Here is a 20193-nt window from a genome sequence, read left to right as displayed (position 1 = left end):
GCAACGTCAGGTGCAAGATGGCATTGCTTCCATCCCGAGCTCTCTCTCTTTCCGTCCTGGGGACAGCATGGTAGGTAGTTTCTGCGGAGCTCGGCAGTGTCTTAGCAGGCTGCACACTGCTCATATGAGGAGGTGGATCTTAAAACTGATGACAGTGGTTTTTTTTTCTCCATTCTCTATTCCCTAGAGAAGCAGTTGTCACATTCCTGGAAATTTGGAATTTAGCAAAACTGTATTCTCTCTTGGGAGAAAAATGGCAGTTCTTGAGGGAAAAGTGCAACATGGACAATACTTGTCTTTAGAAAACAAAAAAGTGCTCTGTGGTTCTAAAGTAACTGAGGGACGTTAGGTAGGTGTTACATAACGGTTTGCTTACCAAATGATCATGCTTGTATGTTAAATTTGAAAATACTCTTCGTCCAAATGATCACTAATTTATAATTTTCAAAATATTTTTGGGGTAGTCTTGTTACTACACTTGGATTTCACATCACTTTTGCCAACTTGAGAGGTGCTTTATAAAAGAAACAAGTGAAAAAATAACTTTTTGAATAGATTGAGTAGTGTAATTGTCAAATGGATGCAAGAAGGCGCGCAGAAATTGAAGAAGTGGGATGGAGAGAGTTTATTGCATGAAATTTTCTCTACTCAGCTTCTACCATTTTTCTCTTTTTTGTGCTCCATTTTTTGCCTTCACACTCTCTCTCTCTCTCTCTCTCTCTCTCTCTCTCTCTCTCTCTTTTGTGGTACTGAGGTTGAACTCAGGGCTGCCTCATGCTTACTAGGCAGGCCCTCTACAACTTGAGCCACTATATCAGCCCTTTTTGCCTTGGTTGTTTTTGAGATAGGGTCTTGCTTTATGACCAGGCTCACCTAGACCTCAACTCTCCTATTTGTGCTTCTCAGCTAGTTTGGGATGATAGGTGCATGCCACCACCCCTGGCCATTGGTTGAGATGGGGTCTTTTGAACTTTCTACCTTGGCTCCCCTCAAACAGGGATATTCCTGATTTCTGCCTCCCCAGTAGCCAGGAGCCACTGTGTGAGGTCCCCTATCTTAAAAACAGAAAGTTTGCCTACTTAAAGTTTGTCTAGCTTGTGATAAGATTTAAGCCCTCATTTATTATTGAGCACTTCCAAAGCTGTCCTGCCCTTGTTTTTAAATTTTCTACCATACTATTTATTCTTACATTATAGGAAATGTGATGATTTAGGCATATAGGTGATTTTTACATTCCTTTTATCAAGCCTTGAAAACTAAGTATGAAAGTTAAACATTTTATTAATCATCCTAAAATTCAAAAAAAATTTCAAAAGAATTTTAAATATTTTTCCTTTTCTCCTTTGGGATTTTTCATATGAAACTATACCCAAATATATTGGTAACATCTTAGAAAATACTTGTGACATCAAACCATGTAGTCAGCTAGCCAAGTGTGACTCAGAAAATAAATTTTACCTTATTTTTGGACTTCTGTGGGTAAAATACATACCCATTTAACTTACTTCACATTTGGAGAAGTATAGTTAAGATTTATCAACTATACACTTGGCCATTTTGAAACGTAAAGTTTATTCATTCTTCAGTGAAGTTTATTTGTGATCGTTGTCTGATACTAAAGAAAAGTTATAATTTGGCTCAAGCGTTACCATCAAAAACAAAATTTTCATTCTTCCTGAGACTTAGCTGTAATTGTTATGATGATTGTAAAGTTGAAAGCATAGATTGGGGAAAATGTGCAACTAAGTTTTAAATGTAGAATTTGACAGATACATACTTTGGTTTAAAAATTTTTAGATGTAAATGTTTCCTAATAGTTTATTGGATTCATACTGAAATTCATCTCTCCACTTGTGTGGAGGTTCTCAGGAATCAAGGATAGGATATTTTAAATTCTAGTTATGTGGTTACATAGAAAACTTAAATTTATTTAGTACATTAGAGGACTTCAAATACAAAATACCATGTAATTATTTCTTGGTGAACCATTTCTCATAAAAATTTGTATTTGTCTATTCTTTCACCAGAAACATTGTAAATGATTTTTAAGTTTGTCCTGTATAGTCTACTGATTTAGTATCATCTGAGCTTTGATTTAACAAAAACATGGCATAGCTTTAAATAGCAGTAATAGTTTAACATGTGTGCTAATGACTCTTTAGTTAGATTATGTTTTGTTTCCAACTAAAATAGGAATAGGGACATCAGAGGAAATGTTCATATTGATGCCACTTTTGAGGACCTATTTTTTAGAACCTGCTACTCTAGTCTGTATTTTTAGGTAAAGTCTGATTATTGTTCAGGAATATTAAATGTAAATACTCTCTGAAAGGGATAGGGATGTAGCTCAGCTCAGTTGAGATAAGTATTTACTTAGATGTAAGTATTCTGTTAGTCTGTGGAAGCTCCTGTAGCTTAGTTATATAGTACTTGGGAAGGCTCTGAGTTTGATCGCTAGTACCCCTCCTACCGCCAAAAAAAAGTGTATTGGGGAAACATTTACTTTTACCATAAATTAGTAATAAGTTAGTAATATGTAATATTAGCAATATGCCATGCTTGGTAGTTGTTTTATACAATTTTGCAAAAATGAATACAATTTTTTTTTTTTTTTTTGGTGGGACTGGAGTGTGAACTCAGGGCTTCAGGCTTGCAAAGCAGGCACTCTACTGCTTGAGCCACACCTCCAGTCCATTTTGTTTTGGTTACTTTGGAGAGAGGGGGCTTGCAAACTATTTGCCTGGGCTTGCTTTGAACTGCAATCCTTCTAATCTCATCCTCTCAAGTAGCAAGAATTATAAGTGTGAGCCACTGGCACCCAGCTGAATTTCTTAAACTTTTCAATTTGTCTCTTAATGTAGTTGTCTTAGAGCTCTGTCTTTCTTTAATAACAAAAATCAAAAAAAGTCATTTGGGACCTACTTTCAAAGTAAAAAAAAGCTGCATGTAAAAGAAGCTATAACTAAATCAAGAATGAGATTTAGAAACTGCTATGGTGATGCACTCCTGAAGTCCCAGTACTCTGCAAGCGGAGGCAGGAGGATCCAAGAGTGTTCAAGGCCAGCTTGAACTACACAGTAAGACCCTATCTCAAAAAAAACAGCAAAAGAATAGAATTTGAATGAGGAGGATAAAAATTGTGTATTTAAAATACTAAAACATATAATGTCATTGGGTTCTTTGTTTTTCTTTTTCAGTGCAGGAATTTGAACTCAAGGTCTCACATTTGCTAGGGAAATTCTACCACTTGAACCATGCCCTTATCCCTTCCATCGTGTGCTTATTTTAGTATTTACAACAGTCTTTATCACTTAGGAAAGTGTTCTCAATTGTGGTTTGTTTTGTCTTGAAGGAAAAAAAATCAAATTGCTACTCTGGTGGGCATGAATTTTTAAAGTAGGAAAGGTTTTTCTACTATGTTGTCTGTTATTGGCTCAGACAGGGCCAATAATAACCTTTTTTTAGTATTTGCTACTCATGAGTGGCAGTGGAACTTACAAAAACATGCAAAATTATTTTGACTTTTGTTTTAGAATTTAATTCTGTCAGTAATGGTGTGTGCCCTAAGGGAAAAATGAAAGGGAGACAAGAAACATCTTTTTATCTTTTCTTTTTTAAATTATTAGTTTATATTAATTATGTGAAATAGTGGGTATCACTGTGATATTTTCATACATGGCTTTGATTATATTCACACTTTTTCTCTTTTTAAACAATGACTTTAAAGAAAAAGAGGGGGGAAGAACATATATAACCTTCAAATGTAAGTTGATTAATACAATGAAGTCATTTAAAAAAGTCATAATTCTTTGTAAAGTCTTTACATTGTTAAACCAGTTCTAAATTAATCGTTTAAAAAATTGTTAGGAACAGTTATTTTGGAAAACAGTTTGAAAAGATATTTAGATGCTACTTCTCTTTGCTCTTTTGGGAGAATTTTATGTAATTAGTTGGCAAATTAGAATTAATTCATTTTAGTTTATATTTTTCTTTGGGAACATTGCATTTAGTTCTATAAACCTGGCCTGATAGTATGCAAAGGGGACTGGGGCCCTGAAAAGGAGATATTTCCTGGAAGAGTTCTCCGTTGTATATGGAAAAATCCTAGCTCAGAGAGAAATTCTTGCCAAATTGTCTTTAGCTGTTGGATTCTAATTGAATGCTATCTTATTTTATAATATAACTGTCTACTTTCACATTGCTTTCCATATTGTTAAAATTAAGGAAAATTGAAGACAGTATTTTGTTTAATAAAACCGTCTTACATTAGCTAAAACTTTGGCCTTAAAAAAGTAATTTATAAAAATAAAATTAATATGATAAGGGTGAGAAGCTGAAATCCCAAACACTGTTTGCTGCTTATTTTACTCTGATCTGATTAAGTTGGGAAATACCTGCCCTTTTGGACAATTGTCCCAAATACTACATTCAAATAAAAGTGCAATGGAGAAAAAAAAATTAAAAAAATAAAATTAATGTATAGGGGGGAAAAAAGTCCAAAGTGATGGTTCTAATTTTCAAGAAGGTAAAACTAAAAAGATTATTTACAGGAAGTATCTTTTCCAGACCTGTTTAGTCTGAACATGTTGGGATGAACAGCATTTACCAGACATTCCTATTTTTTAATTCAGTTGTCTAGGATACTCAATAGACCCTCATTCTTGGCTTATTAACAAAACAGATGTGAGAAAGAATAATGTGGGTTTTTTTTAACCATAATGGTTATGCTGTTAGGATACATGAACAGCCTTTCTGTATTTGGAGTTTCTTTGGTTTTCTGTCATTATCTGTGTTAATATTAGTGACTTTCTTTGGCTAGCCACTGCTTCGAAAAACAAAAAAAGACTATGATATTAAGCAAAACCTGGTCATACAACTAATGCTTTCTCTTATAAATGTGGACTTTTTGTGGTCTAGTTATAATAAGAAATTATAGCCATTTGTCTAGAATGTCCACTTAAATAATCTGGAAAAATTTATATTGGCTAGTTATTTTATACATTATTTCCAAGTTGTCATGTTCTTAAGAAATTGGAAATATCTATAGAATATGGACATGAGATATTTTTAGGTTTTTCATATATGGACAAAAGTTTGCAAGAAAATGTTCTCAATCTTAGGCTTATATAAGTACTGTTTTTATTAATACTAACTTCTAATTTATTATTACTACTAATTGATTTTGAAATCTTGTAACAACATAAGAGATACATGGTAGTTCTGTGAATTTTAAAAAATAGTTAAAGAATAGATTGCTGTGCTTGCTGGGCGCTGGTGGCTCATCCTGTAATCCTAGCTACTTGGGAGGCTTGAGATCACGGTCAAGGTTTGAGGCTGGCCAAGGGAAGACCCCATCTCCAAAAACCAGAGCAAAATGAACTGGAGGTGTGGCTCAAGCAGTAGAGTGCTTGCTTAGCAAATGTAAAGCCCTAAGTTTAAACTCAGTTAAGCCTACCAAAAAAAAAAAAATTCTCTATACTGCTATGTGAGAAATTTAACCTTCAACATGTTCAATTTTATGAGTGATTATGTAGCTGTAGTGGAATAGTAAATGTAAGTGTGATAAGTTGCATTGTGTTTGGACAGATTTATTGAATGAATAAATGGAATTTGGAATTAGCATATAGGAGCTTACTAAAAGTTCCATACCCGTGTTTGGTAACTAGCCTTGTGGATTTAGGATGTGTAAAATCATATTTTATTATGTTAGATTTAGAGATCAACTTATTTATTTTTCACAAATAAAAAAGTCTTTTTTCTGATTATAAATTAATAAATACATACTTACTATTTTAAAAAACAAACAATGCAGGGATGTCTAAAGTAGAAAGTGAAAATAATATGATCCTAACCTCTTCATTAAACCAGTGTAAAGCCAAGAGTGGTGGCAGACATCTGCAATCCCAGCACTTGGAAAGCTGAGGCAGGAGGATCACAAGTTTAAGATCAACCTAGGCTTATATAGTGTCTCTTCCCAAAAGAAATTGTTAATTTTTTCCCCACAAGCCCATCTATCTAGCCATCATAGTATTTGTTTTAATCTGGTTTTTTCTACTCAAGTTACATATCATGAATATTTTCCCCATGTCATTATTTACATCTATGTACCAATATAATAGTTTTTAGTGAGTGCATAGCTTTTAATTTTGTCTATATATTATTTAATCAATCTCATTGATGGTGGTTTAGTTTTTTCCTTTTTTTCATTAGTATGAATAAAACTTTGGTAACTATCCTAGTGCGTAGGTCCTTGTGTACTGGTCAAGTGCTGCCTTTTGATAAGTTCCTCAAAGTAAAATTGTTGAAACAGTTATTCTATGAATATTAAAGTGGAAGTTCCCAGTAAGAATCTGTTAATTTGTCAGTAGAATCTGTTAATTTGATTTGTTCATTGCTTACTTTTCATCACCGATATTTGCTCTAAACTGTCAGACTTACAACTGGTTCAAATGTGGTTGTTAGATCAGTGAACAATGTAGAGTATACCTTTGCTTTGAAAATGTATTGTTACAAGTGGGGCATGGTGGCACAGGCCTATAATCTCAGCACTTGGGGGAAGATCACTTGAGTCCAAGAATTGAAGATCAGCCTTGGGGGGAAAAAAGAAAGAAAAAGTGGTTTTATACTTGAAGATTAATTTGGCTAGTTGCTATTAGCTAGTACTTACTATAATTACTGAAAGAAAATTTTAAAGTAGTGAGGAATTTCAGATAGTGTTTTATATTTCTCTGATATTTTCAACTCTAATGGGTAATGTATGTATTTGTTAAATAACTAAAATATGCTTAATTGGAAATATAATATGTCATACTGACAGAATTATTTCTTCCATTAGTCACTGTAGAGTTGTATTCATTTTGTTTTTTACCAAATTGAATAAAAAGCATGAAGCAAGATAAAAAATACTGGAGAAAAAGTTTGCAAAAAAGTATGATATAGTGTAAAAAGCATGGGTTTCTGAGACATTCTGGCTCTCAAATTAGCTGTGACTTCTTGGTGATGTGTCAGTATAGGTTCAATTATAGAGAATGTGAAGGATGTGGACTAGAGGCTGTGAGTATGTTGGGGCAGGGGAGAATAAGAAAATCTCTAACCTTCCAATTTTGTTGTAGGCCTAAAACTGCTCTAAAAAATAAAGTCTACTGAAAAATTAGCTTTGACTTTGGGTACTGCATTTAATCTTCCTTAACTATAATTTCCTTATCTCTATAATGGGATAGTAAAAAGAGACTAAGTATGAAAAGAAAATGACTCTTCTTCTCTTTCTACTCTTTAACAAGACACTTTATTATAGAGAATTTGGAGTTTACACAAATAGAAGAATTGTTTATAAACTCCCTATCAACCAAACCCAAACAAACATCAACCCTCATCTAATCATGTCCCTTCTGCTTTCCCCTCCTCTTTAGACATACGATTTCATTCATAAACATTTAGTAAGTATCTATAAAAGATAGGGACTTTTTTTCTCTTTTGGTGGTACTGGGGATTGAACTCTGGGCTTCACTCTTACAAGGGAGGTGCTCTACCACTTGAGCTAAACCCCTGGCCCTTTTTTGCTTTTACTTATTTTTTTTGTGGGGGGGAGGGCGGGAGTAGAGTCTTGCTTTTTGCCCTGGCCAGTCTGGACCATGGACCCTCCTATTTATGCTTCCCACCTAGCTAGAATGACAGGGCATACCACCATTCTCATTTGTTGGTTAAGATCAGGTCTCACCAACTTTATGCACAGACTGGCCTTGAACTTCGATCTCCCCGATCTCTTTCTCCTGAGGTTATAGAATTGAGCCCTAATGTCCAGCAAGTTATGGACTTTTTAAAAATATAGACATGGGTATTATTATCACAGTATAATAATAATAAGCCCTTATATAAAATATCCAGTCAATGGTCAAACTTCTACTTATCTCAAATATTATACTTTTTAAAAAAAAATTTACCTTTTTTTTTTTTTGTTTGTGTGTGTGTGTGTGTGCATGTGGATCAGAAGATCAAACTCAGAGTTTTGAATACTGAGTGTACACTTTACCGCTGAACTCCATCCCCAGGCCATTCTTCCATTTTTGAGTTATTATCCAAATAAAGTTTTACACAATGTGATTAATGTCATTTAAATTTGTTCCCCCCCCCTTGCAGAATCCAGGGTCTTGTGCATGCTAGGCAATTCATCCATCTCCCGTCCCCACCCTTTTTATTTTGTTTTTGAGACAGCATCTCACTAACTTTGCCGGGGGCTGTCCTCGAGCTCCTGCTTCTCCCTAGGAGCTGGGATTACAGATATGCACCATCCTGCTTGACTTCTTTTAAGTGTTTTTTAATCTGTTTTCTTTTTTCCTCTCTCTGTAATTTATGGATTGTCTTTTTAGAGACTCTCACAGCCTGGATTTTGCTTGTTTCTATCTTCATGATGTAATTTAATACATTGCTTTAAATTTCCTTTAAACTGTTAGTAGAGCTAAAAGTTTGATCAGATTGAAACTATTTTTTTTAATTTAAATTGCATTTGTTTTTTAAACTGATACACAAAACATAAAAATTGTACAAACTTATGGGGTACCATATGATGTTCTGATAAATGTATAAATGGTATACAACTTAACATACCGTCTCCTCAAATATCTATCAATCTTTATTAAAAGTCCTATGTTCTAGCTTTTTAAAAGGTTAACCTTTTAGATCTTTCTCCAGTAGGAAATTTTTTTTTATCAAAGTCAAAAAGAATTTATTAAACCCGATAGTCAGTTCCTAAATATTTTTTTTATTTGACATTTCGACTGTATTTGTTTTCTTATTAAAGCAGTTTCTCCCCCTGCCCCACAATTAGTCTTTGGGGAACTACTTTCTCCAGGTCTTCTTCACCTTTGTTGGCTATTACTTTTCGAGTTCCTTTGCTGTTTTTACTTTGTCTCTCCAATCACTAAACTTAGTGTTGTGCAGTATCCATACCACAGTCTGGATGATCTCCCCTACTCTAGTGGTTTTGAGTACCACTTATGTGCTAAGGTGACCCACATTTACATCTTCAGCCTGGACCTGTCCTGTGAACTCCACATTCATCTCGCTACTAGAGACCTACTTGTATAGACTCCTCAAACTTAACATGTCCTAAAAAATCCTCTTGATTTCCTCTCCACACTTACTGCTGTCTGATACTTTCATTCTTACAATTGCTTAGACCAAGACACCATTAGTGTAGTTTTTTTTTCTTGTTACACATTCAGTCTATTAGCAATTCCTGTCAGGCTTACCTTCTAACTATTTTTCACCATCATATCACTTCCCTGTTTGCTACTACTCTAGCAAACATTGTCCTTTTCCTGGTCTGTCAGATAGCCTGCTAGTCTCCCTGCTTGTTCTCTTACATATAATTATTTTCATGGAGAAGCTAAAAAATTTAAGTCGGATCATAAACTTTTGACACAGAACACAGAGAATTCAGAGGTCTAATATTACCTAACTTACAGACTTAATATAAAGCTGCAATAATCATTTCTGTGTCGGCAGAAGAATAGATATATCAGTGGAACAGAATAGAGACAGTGATTGGTTACACCTCCAGTTCTGTTACTTATTAGCTATGATATTTTGGGATATTGTTTAAGTTCCTCATGTGTAAAATTATCTTTCATTTGTAGGACTAGGGTAAAGATTAAATGAGCTAATGTATGTAAAGCACTTAGCACACTGCCCAAGACATAGCTAAGAGCTTGCTAAATTTAAGCATTGTACATGTCCAAGTGGATCCTGATAAGATTATAAGAAAAAGGCAAGTCTATTATTCCTATTTTATAGATCAGCAAATAGCTTCAGAGCCATAAGTATTTGGTGAAGGTCAAATGATTAGATAAATTGTGGAGCCAGAAATATGGCCTGGTCTAGAATTTCTATAATATTGTCCCTCTGCAGAATAGATAGACTCTCTTCTGAAGAATAGCAGGAAAGAATATGTACTCAGAAGAGGTTTTTATTTAAACTATATGAAAACAAATTTAAAAACAAATGATGCAGGCAGCCCTTTCATGCTGAATAAAATTTTTTATTCCTGGTATAAACTTATCCTTTTGATATATTACTGGTTTTAACTTGTTAACATTTTGTTAGGATTTTTTGTGTGTGCATGGATGAGATAGGCCCAGGATTTTCTTTTTCATAATTTTTTTGTCCTATTTTAATATCAGAGTTTTTCTGGCATCATAAATTGAACTGGGGTGTGTTTACTTTTTTCCTGTTCTCTGTAAAATTTTGTATAAGATTGGCATAATTTTTTTCTTAAATGTTCAATACAATTTTCTAGTGAAACCATCTGTATCTTCACTCTTTTTTGTATGTATGTTTGGAAATAGTCAAAATTGTAGATTTAAATTTTTAAAATAGTTATAGGACTTTTCGGATTTTGTAAATCTAATTTTTAATTCATTCTGATAATAATTATCGGTTATTGATTGAATTTACTCTTTGGATTTTGGCTAACAAAGCTATGCTTTTTTTTTTTTTTTTTTTTTTTTCTCCTTTCAGTATTGGGGTTTGAACTCAGTGCCTCATGCTTTCTTGCTAGGCAGACTGTCTACCATTTGAGCCAGCCCAGCTACAACATTTTGAGCTTTAAAAATTTAATGTTTCACAGCTGTTTGCTAGTGGCTCACACCTATAATCCTTCCTACTAGGGAGGCTGAACTCAGGAGGATTATGGAGGCTAGCCCAGGCAAATAGTTTATGAGACCCCCATCTCCAAAATAACAGACTGGAGGTGTAGCTCAAGTGGTAGAGTACCTGCTTTGCAAGTGTGAAGACCTGAGTTCAAACCCAAGTCCCACCAAAAAAAAAAACCCAAAGAAGTCCAAAAAATATTTAATGTGTCAATGAAAATGCATTCAGGCAAAATTGAAAGAAAAAAACTAAATAGATTTAATGTTACATATCACTTAGATTTATTTATTCACTCATTTATTTTTTTTTATTTGTTTATATATTTATTTTTGTGGTACTTGATTTGAACTTAGGACCTACACCTTGAACCACCCCACCAGCCCTACTTTTGTGATGGGTTTTTTCGAGATAGGGTCGCACGAACTATTCGTCTGGGGCTGGCTTTGAACCACCATCCTCCTGATTTCTGCCTCCTGAATAGCTAGGATTACAGGCATGAGCCAGTGGCGCCCAGCTATTTTATTTTATTTTTGAGACAGGGTCTCACTCTGTAAGCCAGACTGCCCTAGAATTCAGGATACTCTTTCCTCAGTCTTCCAATTGATAGGATTACAGTCATGTACCACCACGCCCAGCTAGGGGTTTTTTAAATCAAGGTAAAATATCATTAAATTTACCATCTCAACACTTTTAAGTATACAGTTCACTAGTGTTAAAGTACACTTACATTATTACGTAACTAGTCTCTAGAACTTTTTTCATCTTGCAAAATTGAAACTAACTCCCTAGTGGCTCTGCCATACCCCTAGCAACCACATTTCTGTCTTTTATGAAATTGCCCACTCTAGGTACCTCTTTTTTTTCTTTTTTCTTTTTTTTTGATGATACTGGAGTTGGAATTTGGGCCTCATGCTTGCTACGCAGGCACTCTACTACTTGAATTACCCTGCCAGTCCTGTTTTGTGTTGGGTATCAGTCTGGCAAGAAGGTCAGTCTGGACTATACAGTGAGGCCCTGGAGGAAGAGGACAAATATTGTCACAATATTTATATTCTAGTGATACCACTTTTTTTTCACTTCTGACATTGGTTACCTTAGTCCTTTTCCTCTTTTCAAAAAGAAATCAGTGTTGCCTAGAACTTTTCTTTTTATACTTTTGTTTGTGTGTGTGGTACTGGAGTTTGAACTCAGGTCCTCTACCTTGAGCCACTCCATCAGCCCTTTTTCTGTGATGGGTTTGTTCGAGACAGGGTCTCGAGAACTATTTGCTCCAGCTGGTTTCAAATCATGATCCTACTGATCTCTGCCTCCTGAGTAGCTAGGATTGTAGGTATGAGCCACTGGCACCTAGAAAGAACTTTTCAGTTTTATCTTTCAAATAATTGATTTTGTGCTTATTGATTATTTTTATTGTACATTGCTTTTTTAAAAAACATTTTATTGGTATAAGAGTATATTGCTTTTTATGTTGTTAGTTTTTAATTTTTATTTTCTTGTTTTCATTTGCTATTGGCCTCACTCTCTTTGGGTCTGATTTGTGCTTCCTACATGTTCACCTGGGTTTATGTGATTGTTCTCCCTTCTCTGTGCCCCTTTCAAAGCATAGTTGTTTAATTGTTTTTGTTTTGTTTTATTTTGTTTTTTGGTTTTTTGAGACATGGTATCCTTATGTAGCCCAGGCTGGCATTGAACTGGTGATCCTCCAGTCTTTGCCTCTTGAGCAGGGGGAGTACAGGTATGCACTACCACACTTTTGGCTGTTTGTTTTTAATGAATAGAAGAAATTGGGGTAAAGAAAGTTGAAGTGCTAGGAATGATGTCACCTTTTAGCACTCACCTTTAACCATTATCAGTTATTCTTATAAGTCTAATATATTCTGGTGGACAAGATTATGTCAAATGCTGCTTGTAACAGTTACATTTTTTTCCCCCTTCTCTGGCAGGACCTGTTGGGGCCCAGCCCCTCCTCATGGTGCCCAGAAGACCTGGCTATGGCACCATGGGGAAACCCATTAAACTGCTGGCTAACTGTTTTCAAGTTGAAATCCCAAAGATTGATGTCTACCTCTATGAGGTGGATATTAAACCAGACAAGTGTCCTAGGAGAGTGAACAGGTAAGAATCATGAAGTCATGGGGATCCTTTGCTACTTGTATTTGCTTTAGTAACTGTTTATGTCTGTCTTGTGTATTTGAATAACTGATAATGTCTGACCAGTTTGACCAAGAACATATGGTAATTTGTTTTGAAATTTATTGTACTTCAGAGCTGTGATAGTAAGAAAAGTCCACAAACATCCTTGAAATTAGTGCATTATAAATGAGCCTGCATGTTTTCCTGGTTGTAATAGAAAAGGTTGGATCAGTTGACATGTTTTAGAAATCCCACTGAGCATCCTGAGCATCTCTTTTCTATTGATGTTAAGTGATATGCATGAGCTTGGTTTTTCCTCCTTACCGCATCTACCACTTTAAAAATGCTACCTTTAGGATAATGGTGATGGTGGTAGCAGTGATGAGTTTCATGTTTTCTGTTCTCTTGTCCTCAACTCCTGACTATTTCTTAACCTTATATCGGAATAACTATATATGGTATATAAGGATTTGTCAGTCTGTTTGCAGTTTTTCAATATGCTTCCTCTTCCCTCCCCGAATGCTGTATCTATTCCTGGTTGTAAATTAGGTGATACAGGAAATATGAAAGGAATTTATGACATAGTGTATACCAAGCATATTCTAATTTTTAAAAAAGACAATACGATTTGAAAATAATATTTAAATCAGACTTTTGGTTTGTACTATCCCAGCCTTTTCTCTTTTGTTGGCAGTACTGGAATTTGAACTCAGGGCCTTACTCTTACTAGGCAAGTGCTCTACCATTTATGTCATACTCCCAACCCTATCCTAGCCTTCTTATTCAACAAGTATTCCTAAGAGCCTTCACTTATTTAATGCATAGATGGTTCTTGCTGTCAAGAAATTTTTAATTTAGCCCTGTGTGATCCTGACACTCAGGAGGCAGAGGCAGGAAACTCAAGAGTTTGAGGCTAGCCTGGATTACTTAGCAAGTTCCAGGCCAGGCTGGGCTAGATAGTAAGACTCAAAATGCAAAAAGAAGAAATTTGTAATTAAAAAAATAGTAATAACTAAATAAAATACAAGGTAAAAGTGAAAAGAAATTTATAATTTAGTGGTGATGATAAGACACTTAAGAAATACGGAAGGCTGGTTTATTTTTCTTGGACTTGCCATCCTAATTATTAATATTTCTGTTATACCTGAAAGTGAATGAGCACTAAGGAATTTTTGTGATACTGTTGAAACAACTGTATGAATGTTGTAATTAATGTATAATATACAGGTTTTTTGAGGATAGTAGTGGATTATAACAGTTTTTTGGAATCCCCAAAAAAGTCAGTTAAAATCAGTTAACTACTTTTTAGATGAAATCCAGAAAGGTTAAAGGACTTACACGGGAACATACTTACTCTTGGACTGGAGGCCAGGCTCAAGTGGTAGAGCACCTGCCTAACAAGTGCAAGCCCCTGAATTCAAGCTCCAGTAAGTATCCCACCCACTCCACCAAACAACAAAATAAAACAAAAAAAACCTACACACTTATTCTAGCAGGTGAAACCAGAATTCTAATATCCTGACTTTGTAGCCATTATAAAATATTTTGTAAGGAAGAAGAAAAGGAATTCAGTTAATCTAAAACAATTGGTAAACAGGTTGTGGTGGTGTATATTTGTAATCCTAGCACTGGAGAGGCTGAGGCAAAAGGAGTAGGAGTTCAAGGCCATGCTGGGCTGCATGGTGAGACAACTGGCAGAAATTAGAATAGCTGTAGTAAAGAAATCACTTTTTTTCTTTTTTAAAGAAAGTGCTGCAGTTTTGGGTTGAATTTAAGTCAAGTGTAAGGGGAAAGTTCTGGTTAGGTACTACCTTAAACTGTCATTATGAATAGGTGACTCCAAATCTTGCCTACACCTCCTTGATAAACTTCAGACTGACACCTGAATATACCTAAAGTACTTACAGTACAAGTCAAAACAATTCTTCCTCTCAATCCCCATACTTGGCTCCTTCTAAGTGTATTATTTTACTATACAGACTCCTAAGCTAGACCTTCTATTTTCTTTACCTCCTATTGGTTATCAAATCTTACTGCTTCTATTTCAGAAATTGGTTTTTATTTTTCTGTGTTAAAAGTTTTATTCATTCAACATCTCACATTATAAATCCTTAAAAATATGTGCCTAGTGGTATAGTCATTTGCAAACTATTTAATAACATTCATTTGCCACTAGCATGTCAACGAATGAACTCTTTCTAAAAGGGAACCGTGTCATATAACAAGTAGAACATACAAAATTGGAACTTAACATGAAAATAAGTGACTTCAATAAAAATGCTACAATAAAAACTACAATTTCCCCTATACAGTTAAAACTATTTGGAAATTCAGCAAAATAGTACAATTAACTGACATATTTAAATAATATCTCCTGGTAATATGAGCAATACACTGGAAAAAATTAGCGTTTGGTAAAAACCGCTTGCTAAAAGCTTCACTCCCCAAAATCAGCAATTGTTCTTTAATCTGGCCCTTCTCCATCTGCACAGTTACCGCCTTGGTTTCATACCCTTATTTCTTATGTAGATTATTAGAAGATCTTCTGATTAGTCTCTAATAACCCCTTTCTGAATTCTGGTTAATTATCCACATTTCTGGTATAGTTATCTTTTTAAACAAGAAATCAGATTGTAACTCCTACTTCTGAAATATTAATTGGTTCCCTAATGCCTGAAGAATAATATCCCAAACTTAGTATACAATTCCTTTCTTAGTTTGGCTCTGGCCAATATCCTTTTCCATATTCTGCTCCTTACCTGAAATGTCTTCTCTGCTCTTGTGTACCAAAAAATACTTATTACTCTTCAAACAAACTTTTTGTATTTTGCTATGACTTTGTAGTACTTGGTGTATGGTTCTGTTGTGATGTTTTTAGTAAGTTATGGTTGTTTTTCCTTCTTTACCCTAGTATTATCATCTTTGTAGCCCTGACCTTAGCTCAGTGATTGGCACATAATACTCAGGAGAGTGAATGGAAAGCTTATTAAAGTAAAATGAGATGAATGGGGACAGGAAAGTACAGCATATTTTGGGGATCATGTATACCTGCATGTGGATTTTTCAGTGCCCTCCTATCTCTCAGGATCTGGAAACTAGTTTTTGAGTCTTCCCTCCTTTCTCTTATGTGTCTTTATGTTGGTTAGCCATCCTCCACTTAGAGGAAGTTAACTGTTTCATACTGCACTCTGATTCAAATTCCCTTTTTCTTAGTCCCAAAAACTCCATTGTTAATGTGTAAATTTGAGGGAAGGATAATCCTACCCTGTGGAAGACCTTTGCATTTAAAAAAGGCAGCCGAATTCCTTAGTGCCTCTCCTACATGTCACGTCTAACCTTCACAGTATGTAGTGGAGCATTATTATAAGTTGTTGAATAAGAGAATTATTATATGGCAAAGATATTATATGATAAAAATATCAGAGAACAAAATGGGTTGGAATTAAGAGAATGGTAAGAGATTAAGGTTTGGGCTTACCAGTTAAGAGTTTTCCTTTTTCATTGTTGTTTTTGTTTTTTAGTATTCTGATGAGTTATAAGGAACTGGTGCAGTCAATAGTATTAGACTGAAAAAACAGAATCATTCACTAGCTTCATTCTTTTTTCTACCTAATATTTTTGTCTTTATTTTTGGTGGGGGCAAGTAAGGGAGAATTTACATATTACACGTGTGTATGAACTTGCATAGCGGAAATTTTTCACACATATGTATATATATATGTATATATAGAGAGAGAGATGCTAACTGTATTGATTTAGTTTAGGAGAAAAATATATGTAATAGATTAATGTGATATAGTCTGATTTTAATAGATGATCCTGTTGCCATCTCTAACTACATTTTTATCTTGCGGTTGGTTTGATTGTAATTTCATTTGCCAATATGAGTAATTTTATCTATAATTTCAGTGTTTCCAAATGGAAAACCTTTATCATATAGCTTCTACTTGAGTTTTACTTATATATTTCTCTTTGGTGCTAGGGGTTGAACCAAGGAGACTTGCTGTGCTAATTACTTAAGCTTTGATAGAAACCTCAGGACTTCTTTGGAACTGTAAAACTATAGCATAAATAATACTGTCAGTCATCCCTGGCTTGGTTCCTTGGAAAATTGGTTTCAGAACAAACCACCCTCCACACCCACTCACCTGCTCCTGTGGCTACCAAAATCCTTAGATGCTCAAGACCTTTATATAAAATAGTATAGATGTGTACATCCTCTCATACACTTTAACTCATCTCTGGGTTACTTACAATCCCTAATGGACATACTGTGTAAATAGTTGTTACTGTTTAAGAGAATACTGACAAGGAAAAAGTCTGTACATGTTCAGTACAGAAGCACTTTTTTTCAAATGTTTATAATCTGAAGTTGGTTGAATCCATTGGATGCACAACCCACACATACAGGATGGCCATCTTTACCTTCTTAATAATATTGTGTTGATCTAACATCAATATCTCCAAAACTTACTGCATTTATTTTCTTCAACAGACTTGATTCTGTCTTCACTTTTTTTAATATTACCACATGACTAGTCAGTTAAAACTGTTGGTGATCTTCTGAAATCAGTGGTTCACTGATTACAGTGTTAAAGTGTTACTACACTTTAACCATTGAAATTCTAGAAGTTAAAGAACCTAGAGGCAGGACATGGTGGCACTCCTGTAATCCCAGGACTTAGGATGTAGAGGTAGGAGGATGGCAAGTTAGAAGGCAGTCTGGACTACATAATGAGACCCTGCTTTTTTTTTTAAAAAAAGGCTGAGGGAGGAGGATCATAAGTTTGAGGCTAGCCTGGGCCACATAGCAAATTCAAAGCCAGCCTAAACTGCATAGTGAATCCCTGTCTCAAAAACAAACAACAAAAAAAAACTAATACCTTTGCAGTTCCTTTTCAACATTAACAAAACAGTTAAAGGTCAAAATGAAAATGCAAGCGTTCAATTGTATCTCATTTAACTTTTCCCAAATGGATAAAACTACAGCCAATTTGTTTTTTTCTCATCAGTGTAAAGGGTTTTGTTGTTACTGTTTTCTATAATGTCTTACTGATTCTCTCCTAAATGACTTGTTTTTAATACTTAACATGTGTGAGGTTTTTCTTGTCTGTAAGCCACATGAACAAATATTTGGCACTAACACATTAATCATGTTACTATAATGAGATATTTTAGCCAAACAAGTTTCCGCTTTAGTCAGAGGAGTTTTCTTGGACAAAATATCCAGGAAATGCTATGAATCATTTTGTAAGTCAACTTCTCTGAAAATTTATTCTTTAGATTTTTCTTTCTGTACCTTTTGCTTTTTGTTGGTCCTTTTTTGTGGGAAAGGGGTTTTTCCTTCCTTCTTTTGGCTGTTAAATGATTTTGATAGCCAGGTGCAGTGGCTCATGCCTTTAATTCTGGCTACTCTGGAGGCAGAGACTGGGACGATGGTGGTGAGGCCATTCCAGGCAAATAGTTAGCAAGACTACATCTCAACCAATAAAAACCTGGGTGTGGTGGTGCATATTTGTCATCCAAGGTATTCGGGAAGCTTTAATAGGAGGTCCAGGCCCGCCTAAGCACAAAAGTGAGACTGCATTAGAAAAAAATAAAGCAAAAAAGCCGTGTTGCTGTAGTGCCAGTTTGCCAGGCCCTGAGTTAAAGCCCCAGTATTGCTAAAAAATAAAAATTATTTTGGTCAAATATGATCACTTAGTAAAAGAACATGTTTGTTAAACAGATTTTAAATTTTACTAATTTTTTGTTTTGTTTTTAAACAAATGAGTGGTCATAACTAACTAAACCCAAATATTTTTAGAAACATCATGACCTAGGATATAAATTCTGTTTCATGAGATTTTATGGTAGTTTGTCCAATTACTAAATATACATATGGATAAACCTTGAGTAGGTCATTATGATAATTCTAAATCATTAATGATGGTATTATACACAAGTGCAAAAGAGTTATACATACAATATGATTCTAACTGCAAATCTATTTCACATATAAATAAACATTTGAAAGAATTGTGAAATGGTAGTAGATTGTGGTTGGATTTTTTTGGCTAACTTTTCCTATTTTTTTTTTTTAATTTTTATCTTTTATTTATTTATCTTGAGACAGAATCTTGCTGTATAGCCCAAGCTGGCCTGTAACTCACTATGTATCCTAGGCTGGCCTGGAACTTTTGATCCTCCCACCTTAGCCTCAAATGTGTGTGTGCCACGACATCTGGCTTAAGTTTTCTTTTTTAAGCATTTTATGGTTATTGTACTATTATTGTTGTTACTATTCTATTATGATTAATGACAATGCCAAATATTTGTGTTTGCATATGTATATAATCTAATACTGGTGATTGAATTTTAGAAGAAAAAAAATTTATATTGATACCATTTTGACTTTTAAAATGGAAATCTCAGATCAACAAAGTGTTTGAAGAAACTCTCTGCTATTATTAAGAATATTTTCCACACTGGGAGGTGGTACATGCTTGTAATCCCAGCAGTTGGAAGACTGACGCAGGAGGATAATGAGCTTGAGGCCTGACAGGATTACATAGTGAGACCCTGTCTCAAAACACAAAACAAGAAAAATAAATAAAAATTGTTGGCATAATGTTATAGTTTGATAGTATGCTAGAAGGACAAACTTTTTTAATAACAATTTTCTTGATATGTAATTCTCCTATTATGTAATTCATCTACTTAAAGAGTACAGCTTAATGGTTTCTATTATATTCATAGAAACCACAATCTAATTTTAGAACATACCATCCTCCCCAAACAAAAACTCATACTCATTAGCAGTCACTCCATAGCCTCCATTCCCACAGTCCCTGCCAATTATTAATCTTTGTCTCTGTATGTTTGCCTCTTTTGGACATCTAATGTAACAGGAATCATACAATATGTAGTCTTTTGTAACTGGTTTCTTTCTCTTTGCATAATGTTTACAAGGTTCATTCATAATACATTTTGTCATTCCTTTTCATTGCTGAGTAATATTTCATTGTGAATATATAGTACATTATGTTTATCCATTCACCAGTTAATATTTTTGATTGTTTTTATTTTTTGCTCCTATGAATAAAGCTGCCACAAACATTCATGTTTTGCATAGACATATGTTTTCATTCCTCTTGGGTGTTTATTTCAAAGGGGAATCATGTGCTAACTCTGTGTTGAACCCTTTGAGACATACCAGACTTCTAAAGTGGCTGTACCATTTTACATTCCACTGGCATCGCATGAGTGTCTATTTTCCATTATCACCGTCCTAGTTATGTGAGGTATCTCATTGTGATTTTCCTACTTATCAGCGATCTGGGTATCTCTTCAAATTATTAGCCATTTGTATATTTTCTCCGAAGAAATATCTTTTTAGATCCCTTGCCCATTTTTATATTGGGTCATTTGTCT

The 20193-nt window shown here is 34.6% G+C and overlaps 1 protein-coding gene across 5 annotated transcripts in view; it reads left to right on the top strand.

The window, feature by feature from the left end:
- The window catches only part of Ago3 (argonaute RISC catalytic component 3), a 141871-nt gene that overhangs the window by 11889 nt on the left and 109789 nt on the right, over positions 1–20193 (top strand). For 3 of the 5 annotated variants that reach the window (XM_074080587.1, XM_074080585.1, XM_074080586.1), the window contains exon 2: positions 12591–12762. In XM_074080587.1, the coding sequence (XP_073936688.1) occupies positions 12617–12762 (146 nt within the window). In that variant the 5' untranslated portion in view covers positions 12591–12616. Of the gene's footprint in view, positions 1–12590; positions 12763–14089; positions 14208–20193 lie in introns of those variants that run through there. The other 2 variants (XM_074080589.1, XM_074080588.1) reach the window with 2 other exon arrangements.

Source organism: Castor canadensis, chromosome 7 (assembly GCF_047511655.1).
Source record: "Castor canadensis chromosome 7, mCasCan1.hap1v2, whole genome shotgun sequence".
Lineage (NCBI taxonomy): Eukaryota > Metazoa > Chordata > Mammalia > Rodentia > Castoridae > Castor > Castor canadensis.
This window is presented reverse-complemented; position numbering and strand designations above follow the sequence as displayed.